Here is a 16,003-nt window from a genome sequence, read left to right as displayed (position 1 = left end):
AATTTAACTCTATTAAACTGATAGTCTATTTTGAACGGGTTAGATGTTTATTTTAAATAATGGTCTTTTAACGAAAGAAATCCAAACGTATCAATTAAAGAGCACCAGCTTACTCTACCAGTGTAGTCTGTGGGCCTGACCTCTGTTGACCTCTGCACAATGGGGGTGGAAAAAGAGTCGCCAGACTCCAGAGAATCACTGAGCCCAGCTTTACTTGCCCACGTGACCTTGAAAGAAAAGGGTGGGGATGGGGGAGGGACACACAGGATCTGCTGTCCTTGGACAGACCTTATCTTAGACATTAGCACCAGAGCCTGTGCCCAGGATGTGACTCAAATAGCAAAGTAAGCAAGAAAGGAGCCTCAAAGCTCGATCCGTCCCCAGTTTTCAGCCTCTGGCTAGCCCCAGACTGCCCTTCCAGCGCTAACATGTGGTGTGGAAGAATGATGACTTTGCCTCTCCCATACTCCTCTGTCAGCCGGCTGGCAAAAGCCCAGGCAGAGTGGCACAGGAGGACCAAAGAACTGAACTGACTAGAGCAAGCCATCCATCACTAAAATGAGATTAATTGAACAAAGGTGCAGGCCCTTGAGAAAGCATGTTTAGCAAAGGTGCTGGTTCTTATGGATTGAGAGACCAGTGAGCCAATCCCTTCATCCTGTCTGCCCTCCTCTTTTTCCAGCATTCAACATCCTGGTCAATGTTGGAGTGGTACTGACATACCCAATCCTCATCTCCATTGGGACAGTGCTCAGCGTCCCTGGAAACGCAGGTACTGGTACAACATGGTCTGTGTGTTTGCTTTATGCTCTGACTTGTTTCTTCTAACAATCGAGAATTACATCCCTTTCTTTAGAAGATGTTTTTAAATATCACAAGGTTGCAAACAACAGAGTTTGCCTCCCCGGATTTAAAATCTGCAGCTACAAAGGCACTGTTTAGTTTTTTGAGGTTTTTTTGTTTGTTTGTTTTTTGCTTTTTTGTTTTGTTTCGTTTTTTGGACGTGCTTTTAGAATTAAATACCAAATGTATCATTTGGGTTTCATGTGACTTCCCTGACAACCTAATTTTGTGGTATTTTTAGAGGAAGTCCTATGGAAACAAAAGGCATCTGAGCGCACAACTGCGAAGTCGTCAGTAATGAAAGTGCAAGCATCATACCGGGTACTGGCTCCCCGCCAGATGATCCCTGGGGAGCTGTGGGTGCTTCTGGGGGAGAGGGGACCGAGCAGGTGACCCTCCAGGAAAAGCAATTTGTCTTGCTTCAAGGATAAGAGGAAAAGCTATTAATATTTTTCTAAGAAGTTTCTAGTGAAACTAGTCATAGAAATTAGTCCTCTGGGTGACAGACGGTTCAGCCATTTCAACTTTAAGATTCTGTGATCCCAGCTGTCAAGAAATCATTTCTTCTGGGTTTTTTTTTTTCCTTCAAAACAATTAGCCAGTGTTTATTGAGCACTTACTGTGTGGTCAGCAGGACTGTGTACAAGAAAAGAAATTAATTACTGTTTCCTTAAGACAGTTACAGATAAGATTAGTAAAGACGGTAGGCATACACAAAACAGCTAGGACCTCTGCAAAGAAGTTTATTATTAGGTGTAAAATTGTGTGAGATAAAGTCCAACAGCTGGCTATACGATGTTCAGAGGAAAACAAAATCAGAGAGAAATGAGGTTGTCAAGGAAGTTCACTTACTCATCCACGGATTCATCTGTTCAACAAATAACTTCTGATGGCTTAGCATATATCAGCAACCGGGCTGACACTGGTGTCAGATCTTGAATGAGACATAGTTTCTTTCCACCATCAAGACCATGGAAACCGCACAGCGTGGGAAACCAGAGGAACTGAATCATTCTAACACAGGAAAAACAATCGATTTCAGATGTGCGCACCGAATGCGCTGAGGGCTTGGAGGTGTGGCGCTCTTTATAAAAGGCTTCTTACCGTAGCCCTGTGTCCAGAGGTCTGAAGGACAAGTTAGCTGAACGGGTGGGATGGAAGGAGACAAGGGAATCTTATGGTGGGGAAAATGGTCACACCACATTGTGAGTGTACTAAACTCACTTCATAATGTTGTTGATTTTAAATTATATGAATTGTTCCTCAATTAAACCCTGAAATCCCCTGGAGCTCATGTCTGTAGCTGCATATGTAGCAGAAGATGGCCTAGTCGGCCATCATTGGAAAGAGAGGCCCCTTGGTCTTGCAAACTTTATATGCCTCAGTACAGGGGAACGCCAGGGCCAAGAAGTGGGGATGGGTGGGTAGGGGAGCTGGGGGGGAGGGTATGGGGGACTTTTGGGATAGCATTGGAAATGTAAATGAAGAAAATACCTAATAAATAAATAAATAAACAAACAAACCTGAAACCTGACAGCACTTTTAAAAGATCAGAAAAGGACAGGTTTGAGTCATTAAAAACAAAACAGCAATGGTCCAGTGTGTTTGAAGACAGATGAATGTATGCTGACCTGGAAAAGTAAGTGCTTAGTGAGAAAACCGAAGAGGTCCCTAAGTCCAATTACACAGCCTCTAAGCAGAGCCTTGAAGGGCAAGTGTGATTTACAGCAAAGGAACGGGAAGGGGGCATCGAGAGCGATAGAGAGCCATTATGGTGTTTGCGAGACTTGAGATGTAGCCCTGCTTTTCAGCGAGGTTCCTGTACAGTCCTAGGGTTTGACCCGTGTAATATTTTCCTTCCCTAGCTGTAGATCTCCTTAAGCAAGAAGTAATATTCAATGTAGTCCGCCTGGCTGCCACCATCATCATCTGTATCGGGTTTCTCCTGATGCTACTGCCGGAGGAGTGGGATGAAATTACACTGAGATTTATCAACAGCCTGAAGGAGAAGAAGAGTGAGGAGCATGTGGAGGACCTGACAGATGTCAGCGTGCACCTGAGGAGCAGAAGCAGGGTCAACGGGACAGTGTCCATACCGCTGGCTTGAAACGGAACGACCTCTGGATGCACATGTGTGTATATTCTGTGAATATAAAATTTCTCACTACCTGTACACTCAAATGACACTATCAACTCTGAGTTTAAATAACCCATATGTGAAATATCGCCAACAATAAAAGTTTACATTTATATGCATATCAAGGAACTGATGTAAATAATCATAATAAAATTTTTTATTAAAATGCATTTCCTTTGTTTTGTTGGTTCTATTTGAAAGCAGAGCTCTCCACAATTCACACAGGTTCCTAAAAATATGAGGTTTGGTTAAGTCATAGACTTTTCATCATTTTCTTAAGTGTAACTGAGACCTTTTCATTAAGAATCAATTGTCAAGGGCTGGAGAGATGGCTCAGCGGTTAAGAGCCCTGACTGCTCTTCCAGAGGTCCTGAGCTCAATTCCCAGCAACCACATGGTGGCTCACAACCATCTGTAATGAGATCTGATGCCCTTTTCTGGTGTGTCTGAAAAGAGCAATGGTGTATTCATATGCATAAAATAAATAAATCTTTTTTTAAAAAAAGAATTGTCAAATAGGAAAACCTACAAAAATCATATATATATCACATTTACTTCGGCCTTGAGTCTGAAATCTGAAAGCTAGGAAGTCATTAAGCAAACATCAACAGAATCTTTCTGTGCACAAGATCTATGCCTGGAATGGTAAAGAGGTAAAGACAGAAAAGACCCAGATGAACCTTCAACATGCTTCAAATAATGCATCGATGTCTTTATGAGAGCAACATGGCACAGCGGTGGAGTAATACAGAGAGGACCTCAGGTCTTAAACTCTCTCACCTCCAAGTTCCTGATAGACTTCTCGATATCTTGTGTCATTTCATCTTCTACTCCTATCCTCTCCTTACTCCAGTACCCTTCACCCTCCATCCCCAGCATTATTCTAGAGGAGCCTTCTATCAAATTGCTAATGGCCTCTCTATAACATACCAACACTTGCAACTCTCTACTTATTCAGAGGCAGTTCATGTGATGATCTTCTACTGTTAAAATAGTCTCAGTTCTTAGACCCACCACCACCCCCAGGTTCTCCTTCTGCCTTCCTCTTCCTAGGCTGGCCTCATCACCATCAAGATTCTCTGGGTATGCTTCTTGACTGTCACAGCATGTCTCTCTGTACTCGCTCCCTCAGGGACCCAACTGTTCCCATGACCTCAATTGTTTCCGACATGGTGAATTCAAAAATACAATCTCTGCAAACCAATTTTGTGCTTTGAGCTGTAGATCTTATATTAGAATTTCTTCATCAACTTTTATTTGGATACCTCAAAGCAAAGTTAAATTAATCACTCCTCCCCAGATCTAGCCTTCTCTGTTTCCTGTCTAGACTAATAACATCCTTTACTGGCTACCCAAGTCTGAGGTCAGCCTCCATGCCTGCCCCTTCTCTTCACTGATACCTAACTTATTGCCTTGCCTCTCTGTAATTCTTACAGAGTGACTTTCTACTACAAATGTAATTCCATCTCCTCTACATAAAATGCTTCAGTGGCATCTCATTGTCCACAAAATCAAATCTGAATTCCTTGACACAACCTTCATAGCACATTATTGACTGGCTATAGACAGCTAATATTACAGTAATTCCTACTAGAACTTTCTGTGAATAAAAGTTAACTATATATCTTCCATACCTACTAAGATACTCTGTGATGCTGGACATTGTATTTATCTATATCATCTCTACTTAATTAGTGATGTACTTGGTCTATTACATTGTCTGAGACAGCAGCAATGAGTAGCTTGTAAGTACCTTAAATGGAGAAGCTATAATTTCCAATTCAGTCATTTACAATGCATTTCCCTCTTAAGGAAATTACGCCTCTTAAGACTATTCAGTTAAACCCTGAAGTCTTTCTTATGCTTCCTTCTTTCCCTCTCTTAGTGCCTGAATCAATGTTAACTTAGACTTTCTGATATTACCTACTGTTATTTTCCTAGGGAGTCTTTAAATCCCCAAGTTTAAATAACATAACAGTTTACTTAGCCCCAATATAGTACTGACTAATCACTGTGTTAATCTGCTCTTTTGCTGACAAAATACATAACAGGATCAACTTGCAACTAAGAAAGGTGTGTTTGGGCTCCCTGCTCCAGAGGTCTCATTCCACAGATGTTTGGACCTATTGCTTTGGGCCTCTGATAGCATGGCGAAAGGGACACACAGGAGAAGAGGACTGCTCACCTCATGACAGTCAGAAAGGAGAAAGAGTCCAGAATCCCAATATCCCTTCAAAGTCATACCCTTGTAACCTAACATTCTGCCAGTAGTCCCATCTCTGGAGCCCAGGGAATTACTGCCTGTTGATAGTCCCACAGTCTGGAGGCCATCAACCATTAGGATACATTTATTCAAAGGCTAGCCCTGTCTATCATCACGGCCAGCCTATTGTTCTGAGTTTCCAGTAGACCAGGAGCCTTAGAGAGCAGGCCTGTGTGGCAGTCATGACTGTTTTTGGGTTCTAGCTCTGACAGACACCCCATTGGAGAATAAGTGTTCAGCTCTGTGCGTGGGATCCCCATGCCTGAACTGTATGAAGTCTGTCTTCGTGAGGGACAGACATTGCCCCAGATGAGATTGGTTAAGATATGACCTGGAGGATGTCAAGTGCATGAGAGCCACCTTCATCCCGGGTAAGTGTGCTGAACTGATAGAAGGGACATTGTCCACACCCTGAGAAGCTGGTTCTGGTACCTAACTCTGAAGATACTCTGTGCTTCATGGAAAATTTAGGACAATAAGTCAATATTTATGGTCTCTGTCCTCCTCATCCTCTTCCTCCTCCCCTTTCTCTTCTTCCTCCTCTTTAAGTTTCCTAAAAATATAAGTGAGGCAATCCCCAGGCAAGAGAGAGGAACTTAGAGTGCTTTGTACGCTGTACATCATAATAAAAACTTGAATATATCAAACCTTTGATTTCTCTATTCCTTTAGGAAGAAGCACTGCCAAGGTCCTGGCATAGCTAAATGCCATGCTATTAACTCAGAGAAGCATTTTAAGCTCCAAGACACATTTTAAGCTTCTTGAAAAATGGTACAAAGAAAATGTAATGTTCTTAGTAAATTAAATTAGTTTATTATCTACATTACAGTTACTTTGGGCTATTTAAATGCCATATTGATACAAACATTGCTCTTGCCTCATTAAATTATTGTCAATTGTGGTAATCAATGACTAACCTTCTAAGCTTGACATATTATATACATGACATTTAAAATTGCATTTTGATATCTTTAAGCAATGAGTTGTTTTGCTCTTTTGGATGGTTCATTTTGAAAAATAGTATCCTCTATCCTAAAAACTACTTGTTCAATGTACAGTAGACCTTCATAACTAGCTCAGCCTATATGGATCCCCATAATTAGCTCAGCCTATTTGAAGAAAATATTTCTACTGTGTTATTCACTCATTTGCTCGCTTACCCCTATTGTTGCTTGAAAGTGGTTTTCTTTGACATTGCTACTCATTGGTCCCTACTTGACTCTGGGACAGCATTGTGGGTTTGGAATTTCTGTAATCTTAAAAATAGTTCACATCTTATAAGAAGAGGAGTGGATACACAGACATGCAGGAAAGAGACTGGATTGCAGGAGCTTACAGGTAAGTTGTTGCCCTGACACAATTAAAGCAACAGCTTCAAACTTTATTTAGATTACTTTTAGGATTATAAGGCCCACCCCTGCCTTTGATTCTGCTACCTATATAAAGAAGGACAATGCCTTTCATAGATGCCTCTCATGGTCATCTTGAGAATCAAAGGGGGTGCTGCACTTTGGTCACTGGGAAAATAGGGGTGTCTATGTGTTGTTGTGCCTCGATGGGCCAGCTGCATCTAGGTCTTGGAGGACACTAGAGGAAGTAAAACTGGTCCCTGCTCAATGGTCAAAAGCATCTTGCTGAGATATAGTTGTAGAAACATTGCTCATTTCCAGAGTCCCAGAGGCAATGGTTTCGGTGAGTTACTGAGTGTCCAATATAGTTCAGGAATAAGAGCACCCATGTGTGAATGCAGCATACATTTCTTACAGAGCTGATACTAACAAATTGTAGCCTCTCCCTGGCCCTCACCTTCAAATTCAGCAATGTAAGATAGGACTAATTGTCACCTCAAATTGCTGAAAATTAAAATAACATGTTGTGATTTTAATAAGACTCATAAGCAATAACCCTGCTAGGGCTTGTCTGTCTCCTTTAGGCACTTGTCTAGAGCCTTTGCACACAACTTTGCTTCTAGGCGTGTCCTTTGACCATGGGACTCATAGTGCCCTTACAAAGCCACATAGCCTGGTGCTGAGGAGAGAATCTGAGAATCTTACCCAAAATAAACTAGAGACAAAAAAAAAAAAGCTGGCATGGGCAAAGTTGGAAGAAGCAGAGCAGGCTCCTGCAGCATCCATGCCTGGTCCCCTTGGCACTTTGAGTCATAGCATTCATGCCCAGCCAGTGGAACTAATTGCCTGACAAAAAGACAGACTAGCAACTTCGGCTCTGAAATTAAAATCCCTTCAACCACGTCCTGATCTCCTCACGAACAGATTACAGGAGAATCAATTTTGCTCATCCAGGGTTTGCATGCCTGTTAATTTCTTGCAGGCAGTTTGTCAAGATACAGAGGACGAATGACTAGGAGAAGGGCAATGTCTGAGATAAAAGAGTAAATAATATGACTAGCAGAGCATGAGAATATCCTGATACTTAAGTACAAATCCTCTTTCTTGCTGATCCATAAACCCCTGTCAGAAACACAAAGTGTCTCTGATACAGGCCCTGCAGTTTATCTCTGGCAGCTAAAGTGAGAAGGCTCTATTAACTGTGGTTCTGGTTATTCCCATGAATTTCCTCCTGCATCCCTGTGGCAACTGGAAGGGAAGTAAAAAGAAAGAGGGTTCTTTGTGGTATAGGATGTCAGTGCCAAGATCCCAGAGACAAAAGGAAGACATACTTTAACACAGGTAGGTAGCATGTCCCCCTGTGTGTGCTACCAGAACAAAGGCAACTTGCTGGAGACAGGAACTCGGGATCCTTCCCAAGTCTAAGGAGTTATAAGAGCAAGGATCCTCACCTCAGCTCTAAGGGACAGACTGCAGCAACTGTTCTAAGAGCCCTGGCAAGATTTCCAAAATAGCGTGAGCTTAGTCTATTTATTCTGGAAGAATACATCCAGAGACTCTGTGGATCTGAAGGCACATGGTCCTAAACACTAGGCACAAACTAGCCACATATACATCTAGAAATGTGCCAAGGACAAACTGAAATGTGTTATGTGAAATATATTGGGTTTGAAAGGCTTGGTGTTTTTTCAAATAAGAACGTAAAATGGTTTGTATTGGCTTTATACTCGTTAGACATTAAGAGTGTTCTTTTAATATAGTGGGTTAAGTGAAATGTATTTTGAAAGCAACTTCATCTGTGTATTTTTTACTTTTATTTTCATAGTTTAGTGATGAGGATTGGATCCACGGCCTTACACACGCTAGGTAAGTGCTCTACTACTGAGCCTGCATGACCACTCAGCTGCACTACCACTAAGCTACATCCCCAGCCCTGTTCCTTTTGTTGAGTGTAGCAACTAGAAATTCTCGTCACATAAATGTCTATCGCTAACACTATATTCCTGTTGGCTAGCACTGCTCTATCAGGTTAAGAATCATTTACGTCAAGGATGTCTTATAATGAAATATCTAACTCTGGTGAGGGCTTCATTCCTGGTTTATAAAAGGTGTCTTTTCAGTGTGCTCTTAAGTGGTAGAAAAGGTGAGTAAATCTTCCTGGGCCTCAGACTAGTTTATGAAAACACCAAGTTTCTTCAGAGAGCAGAATTTGTGATCCACTCCCACAAGGCTCCCCCAACTCCTAATAACATGGTGAGGTTGGCATTTCAACATGGTAATTCTGGGAGGATACAACAGTTAGACCATAGAGGAGAGAACAACAGGAGACCATGGGAAAATATAGCTTCCTTGGAAAGAGAGGATTATTTGATCATAATCTGTCGGTAAATTTAGAGGGCAAAAGGCATTGTGCACACAGATAAGCACTGGACAAGCCAGGAAAGTTAAACACACAGCTAACCTCTTCAATCAAATGAGATGTTAAGCTAGGCAGTGGTGGTGCATGCCTTTAATCATCCCAGCACTTGAGAGGCAGAGGCAGGTGGATTTCCGAGTTCGAGGCCAGCCAGAGCTACACAGAGAAACCCTGTCTCAAAAACCAACGGGGAAAAAAAAAAGAAAGTAAAAAGAAATGAGATGTTTAGTTGTTCCTCCTAGGATGCCAGGAATGGATGTAGTTTTACAACCTAGTGATCCTTTGCTGTCTGATAAGGCAGGTTGCACACATAACTCCCAGAATTTATGCTTGGCTTATCCCAGACCCTTCCCCTAAAGCTTGAGTATTGCTTGTAGGCCATTAAACCCATCCTTATGAGTAATGTTACTGTGCTTTACCACAGCCTAAATGATGTCTATGGGGTTTGTTTGTTTTTTAAGACAATAATGACACAAGTACTTGAGGCAGGGAGCTAAAGATAGCTTACTAGTTAAGACTGTATATTGCTTTCGCAGAGACTCTAAGTTTGGTTTCCAGCATCCATGTCATGTGATTCACAAATGCTGGTGACCCCAGCTCTAAAGGATTTAACACCTTTGTCTATACTCCATAGATCACACACACACACACACACACACACACACACACACACACACACACACACTTCCAGACTCATGTCCTTGAACGCTGGGAAAGGTGGGGGCCATCATTGATAAAGTATTTATCTTAGTTACTGTTCTGTGATGAAACACTATAACCAGGAACATTTATAGAAAAAAAAGCATTTAATTCAGGAGTTAAGCCATTATCATCATGGCAGGGAGTATGGCAGCAGGCAGACAGGCATGGTGCTGAAGAAGTAGCTGAAAACTCACATATGATCAGCAAATTGCAAGCCAAGAGAAAGAGACAGACACAGAGACACAAAGACAACAGAGAGAGAGGTGGGGAGAAAGTGGGGATACCTGTCATGACACACCTCCTCCAACAAGGCCATACCTCCCAGTTTTTCCCAAACCATTCCAGTGACTGATATTGAAACATATGAGGCTATGGGGAGCTTTCTCATTCGAACCACCACATTCCACTCCCTGGCCCCCATAAGCTTATATCCATAGCACACAGTGTATTTAGTCCAATTTCAAAATACACAGTGTATTTAGTCCAATTTCAAAATTCCCCATATGCCAGAGGCCAGTCCTGGGAGCTCTGGCTCTCTCTTGAAGGTAGCTGAGGGGAAAGAGAGTTGGTGGGAACAAAACTTGGTCTTGCAAGAGATTACACTTGCTTTTATTATAATAATAATGTTTACCTATCTTCATTCTAAGTTATTCTGAACCCAGAAACTTCAGGTCTCTGGTTGAATTAACATCTATCGCTGTTGTGGGGGGTGGGGAAGGTCGGTGAGTGGCTGGGGGTTGGGGAAATTCGGTAAAGAGATCCTTAGGTCCTCCACAGGTCTTCCACTCATCACCCAGCCCTAAGGTTGAGAGTTTACTTACTTCCCTTCATCTAGGGAAAGTCACTTGCAGGAACAGAAAAAAAAAAGAGACACTTTTAAAAAGGATTATAATCTATATTTCTAAGAAAAAATAAAAGGGGGAACCTATCAGACTTTATAATCTATAAATTTCTAAGTTACTCTACTCTGCTATCCTTCTCCTTCCTCTTCCTAATCTTCCTCTACTTCTAACGCCTTGTCTAACTCCTTCTTCTGTAACATAACACAATGCAATGTAATCATTCCTAGGTTTTTGTACTTTTTCTGGGTGAATAGATCACATGTTTTTTCCAAGCAGCCTATTTAAAAAAAAAAACTCACTAAAAATTTACACATAAACTCAAATAATAAATTGCATAAGAAGTTCACAACAGAGATGTTTACATGTATTTTCATTAAGAATAATTATCTAGTTAGACATCCATTATCTGTCACTAGCTCCACAGTTTCAACAAGAGTTAAAAACTATAATTTTGTGACTAAGTTAATATTGAAGTTTTGTATAAATAAACCCAGTCAATATTTTATCTTCTGTCCTTGCACCTACAATTGTTTTACAGCCTCTTGGAATATGTTCTGCGTTGTAAATGCCTGCTTTCTATCTCAGAAGCAATTAACTCTTGACATTTAAATACTGGCAGAGTTCTAATTGCAGTTTTCATATCAGAGAGGATTTTAATAACAGTCCTACTATAAAGAGCTTAAAAATTATTAGTATAATTTTAGTAATTCTTAAAGGATCAGCATTAAGAATTAAGAAATCTACCTGCCTGTCACTGTACCAATACAGTCCCAGAAATGAACCCACACACTTATGGTCACTTGATCTTTGACAAAGGAGCTAAAACCATCCAGTGGAAAAAGGCAGCATTTTCAACAAATGGTGCTGGCTCAGCTGGCGGTTAGCGTGTAGAAAAAGGCAAATCAACCCATTCTTATCTCCTTGTACAAAGTTCAACTCCAAGTGGATCAAGGACCTTCACATAAAACCAGATACACTGAAACTTATAGAAGAGAAAGTGAGAAGAGCCTCAAACATATGGGCACAGGAGAAAAATTCCAGAACAGAACACCAATGACTTGTGCTGTAAGATCAAGAATCAACAAATGGGACCTCCTAAAATTGCAAAGCTTCTGTAAGGCAAAGGACACTGTCAAGAATACAAAAAGGCCACCAACAGATTGGGAAGAGATCTTCACCAATCCTACATCTGATAGAGGGCTAATAGCCAATATATACAAAGAATTCAAGAAGTTAAACTCCAGAGGAAAAAAAATACCCTATTAAAAATTGGGATACAAAACTAAACAAAAAATTCTCAACTGAGGAATACCGAATAACTGAGAAGTACCTAAAAAAATGTTTAACATCCTTAGTCATCAAATCAAAATAACCCTGAGATTCCACCTCACACCAGTCAGAATGGCTAAGATCAAAAATTCAGGTGACAGCAGATGCTGATGAGGATGTGGAAAAAGAGGAACACTCCTCTATTGCTGGTGGGACTGCAAGCTGGTACAACCACCCTGGAAATCACTTTGGCAGATCCTCAGGAAATTGGATATAGTACAACCTGAGGACCCAGCAATACCCTGGGCATATACTCAGAAGATGCTCCAACATGGAATAAGGACACATGCTCCACTATGTTCATAGCAGCCTTATTTATAATAGCCAGAAGCTGGAAAGAACTCAGATGCCCCTCAACGGAAGAATGGATACAGAAAATGTGGTACATTTACACAATGGAGTACTACTCAGCTATTAAAGACAATGAATTTATGAAATTCTTAGGCAAATGGATGTATCTGGAGGATATCATCCTGAGTGAGGTAACCCAATCACAAAACAAGTCATTAGTCACTGATAAGTGGATATTAGCCCAGAAGCCCAGAAGCTTGGAATACCCAAGATACAATTCACAAATCACATGAAACTCAAGAAGAAGGAAGACCATAGTGTGGATATTTCTATCCATCTTAGAAGGGGGTAACAAAACACCCATGGAAGGAGTTACAAAGACAAAGTGTGGAGTAGAGACTGAAGAAATGACCACCTAGGGACTGACTCACTTGGGGATCCATCCCACTTACAATCACCAAACCCAGACACTATTGTGGATGACAAGTGCTTGCTGACAGGAGCCTGATAAAGCTCTCTCCTGAGAGGCTCCGCCAGTGCCTCACAAATACAGAGGTGGATGCTCACAGCCATCCATTGGACTGAGCATAGGGTCCCCAATGAATGAGCTAGAGAAAGGACCCAAGGAGCTGAAGGGGTTTGCAGCTGCATAGGAGGAACAACAATATGAACTAGCCAGTACCCCCAGAGCTCCCAGGGACTAAACCACCCAACCAAAGAGCACACATGGTGGGACTCATGGCTCCAGCTGTATATGTAGCAGAGGATGGGTAGTCGGTCATCAATGGAGGAGAGGCCGTTTGTCCTAAGAAGGCTCTATGCCCCAGTGTGGGGGAATGCCAGGGCCAGGAAGCAGGAGTGGGTGGGTTGGTGAGCAAGAGGAGGGAAGGGATAGGGGGAAGGTGTTTTTCAGAAGGGAAACCAGGAAAGGGAATAACATTTGAAATGTAAATAAAGAAAATATCCAATAAAAAATTCTCCAAAAAAAAAAAAAGAATTAGGAAATCAATATAGGAACACTATAAGACAGTACATCTTTGTTGACCTTCAGAAATCTGCTCCACTAACACCTAGTGATTGTTATATATATTTAATATAATAATAAAGGTACATTAGTAGCAGGAAATCTTTCCTAAATTGTAGTCCCTTCAGCCTTGTCTTGAAGGGCTCATTCATCATGACTCAAAGTCCATGGTGAAACCATTTTAGGAAGATCACCTGCTAGATTTTCTTCTAGGTGGCTCCTGGCACCCATCAAACTCTCAATACTATTTTAAAGTCCAAAATCTCTTCTGAGACCCAAAACACTGTCTTAATTGTAACCCCTGTAAAAGCAAAGTCAAGTTATATACTTCCAACATACACAGAATATATATTACCATTCCAAAGGGAATATAATGAAGAAATACTGGAATAAAGCAAAACGAAAAACCAGCAGGGCAAATTCCAAATAAACCTTGCAACTTCATGCCTGATATTAAAGGCTTACTAGATGGCTCTTCGTTTCCAGCTTTTCTGACTAGTTTAGAGATACTTCTCTCTCTTGGGCTGGTTCACATTATATATGCAGCTCTCCTCAGCAGAGACCTCATGGCTCTAACATCACTCAATATATTGGGGTCTCCAATAAAATCACTGACAGCGTCATAAAATGGCCTTTCGGGAGCTCCATTAAGACTCCCCTGCCACAACAGTAGTTCTGACAGCTTTCCTTAGATATGGAGAAAGATTCCACAACCCCTTCCCCATATCCTTCTTGACTCTAAATCCAGAACAACATAGCTGAAGCTGCCAAGTTCTTCTTCTTGCTGGGGCTGGACCCTTCCCCCACCCACCCCAGACATTTCCATCCTCTTTGACTTGCTGATGACTTCTTTGCTGCACAAGCTTTCCATTTCACAATTGTCAGGACTAGCCGGGTAGGGTCTCTTCTTGAGAACACCACTGCCTTTATTCCATTAACATCAGGCTTTTCTTTAAACTTCTCATCTCTGTGAACACAGAACTTGGCTCCAACATCACCTTCCCTGATGTTCCTTTTCTCCTCTAAGTGTATATTTTGCAATTATTTCTCTTCCTCCTTTCATTGTAGATCTTTATAAGAGAGATTACTAATAACCAAGTGAAAGATCAATATGAGGCTGTCTTGACATTTCCTCTGTCAATGATATTAGTCCAGAGAATTGAGCCTCTGGCAGATTCTTAGGACAAGGGCAAAAACCTGCCACATTCTTTGAAAAAAAATATCACAAAAATGGTCGGTCTCTAGGCCAATTACTAAAATTCTTCTCCTGTAAAACCTCTTTGCCAGGGCTTCCAAAGTCCACATTATGCTCAGCACTATTGTCTTCTAATAGTGAGGGACCCTAAGGGCTTTTTCCAGTCCCACACCCTCCTTATAGCTTCCCCCTCCCACCCCGGGGTCTAGGCTAGACCAAGTTCCATTCTCCACCCACAGTAACATTCTTGAGAAAAGAAATTCTCAGAAAAAACACAGAATGTACAGACTGATAGTCACCTGACCCTCTGGAATATCCCAGGTAGAGTTCAAATGTGTGTCATGATCTGCCCATGCTTGCTAGCCAATAGATTTAAAGGTCAATACACTTAGCCAATTAGTTTGAACTGTACCCTTGTTGATATAACCCGTGCCTCTAAAAAGTATAAAAACTGTTTGTAATAGCCATTTGGTGTTGTCTTCTAGTCACTCTCCTTGAGGGACTAATTGAAGCTTGATCCAGATGTGCTGGAAAATACACCTCTTGCTTTTGCATCGATCTGCATCTTGGTGTGTCACTTGAGAGGATTTGAAGTAACACTGACTGAGGGTCAGGGTCTTAAAATAGAATGCCAGAGTGAGACTAAATCTTTGACTTTATCTAAGCCAGCCCCTTCATCTTATGTATAAGAGGACAAAAATTACCATGAATGGGGTAAAGTAGTCTCTTGGAGGTCTCTCATTAACTCATCGTGCATCTCTGGCCTGAGCCCAACCTGACTCTTGGACTATTTATTGCTCAAGACATTAATCACTTATCTCTCTTTCTGTGAAAGGATATTTGCTTTACAAAAATCTGTATATAAATAGAGGCATTTGTTTTTTCTTCTAAATTAGTCAATCATACTCACCATTGAATCTGTCTGTCTGTCTGTCTGTCTGTCTGTCTGTGACAGGGTCTCTATGTAGTCTTCACTTTCCTGAAACTTTCTATCTAGACCAGGCTGGCCTTGAACTCACAAAAATCTACCTGTCTCTGCCTCCGAAATGCTGGAATTAAAGGCTTATCCCACCATTTCAAGATTAATATCTCATATTTTAAAAAGGTGAGTTGGTAGTTATATACAATAATTACTTCTACCACCATTGTTACATGTCTTTCTTGAGGAAAAACAAAGTCTGGTAGTACAGATATAACTAGAAAGTTTTATTCCAAGCATCACCTAAAGGAAGAATTAATAATTTTAATTCTTAAAATCAAAATATGATTACATTGTTTCCACTTTTCCTTTCCTCCCTCTAATCCTTCCTACTCACCCCCATTGTGCTTTCTAGTTCATTCTCTCTCTCTCTCTCTCTCTCTCTCTCTCTCTCTCTCTCAAATTCATGGCCTCCATTTCTTTAATTGTTGATATACATATGTGTGTGTGTGTGTGTGTGTGTGTGTGTGTGTGTGTGTGTACATATATTTCTAAGTACATACTAGAACCGGCCTACTCAGTCTGTATAACATTAATTGTATGCATATGGTTTCAGGCCTGACCACTTAGTATTGGATAAGGGTTTAGGGGCATCTCCCTAAGCAAAACTATTTTCCTATTCTTGGCATTCAT

At 41.1% G+C, this 16,003-nt stretch overlaps 1 protein-coding gene across 3 annotated transcripts in view; it reads left to right on the top strand.

The window, feature by feature from the left end:
- The window catches only part of Slc35f4 (solute carrier family 35, member F4), a 227,319-nt gene extending 224,169 nt beyond the window's left edge, over positions 1-3,150 (top strand). For 2 of the 3 annotated variants that reach the window (XM_030248088.1, XM_030248087.1), the window contains 2 exons: positions 683-772; positions 2,709-3,150. In XM_030248088.1, the coding sequence (XP_030103948.1) occupies positions 683-772; positions 2,709-2,950 (332 nt within the window). In that variant the 3' untranslated portion in view covers positions 2,951-3,150. The remainder of the gene's footprint in view (positions 1-682; positions 773-2,708) is intronic. The other variant, NM_029238.2, reaches the window with a different exon arrangement.
- Positions 3,151-16,003: the final 12,853 nt, after the last annotated feature.

Source organism: Mus musculus, chromosome 14 (assembly GCF_000001635.26).
Source record: "Mus musculus strain C57BL/6J chromosome 14, GRCm38.p6 C57BL/6J".
NCBI classification, from domain to species: domain Eukaryota; kingdom Metazoa; phylum Chordata; class Mammalia; order Rodentia; family Muridae; genus Mus; species Mus musculus.
This window is presented reverse-complemented; position numbering and strand designations above follow the sequence as displayed.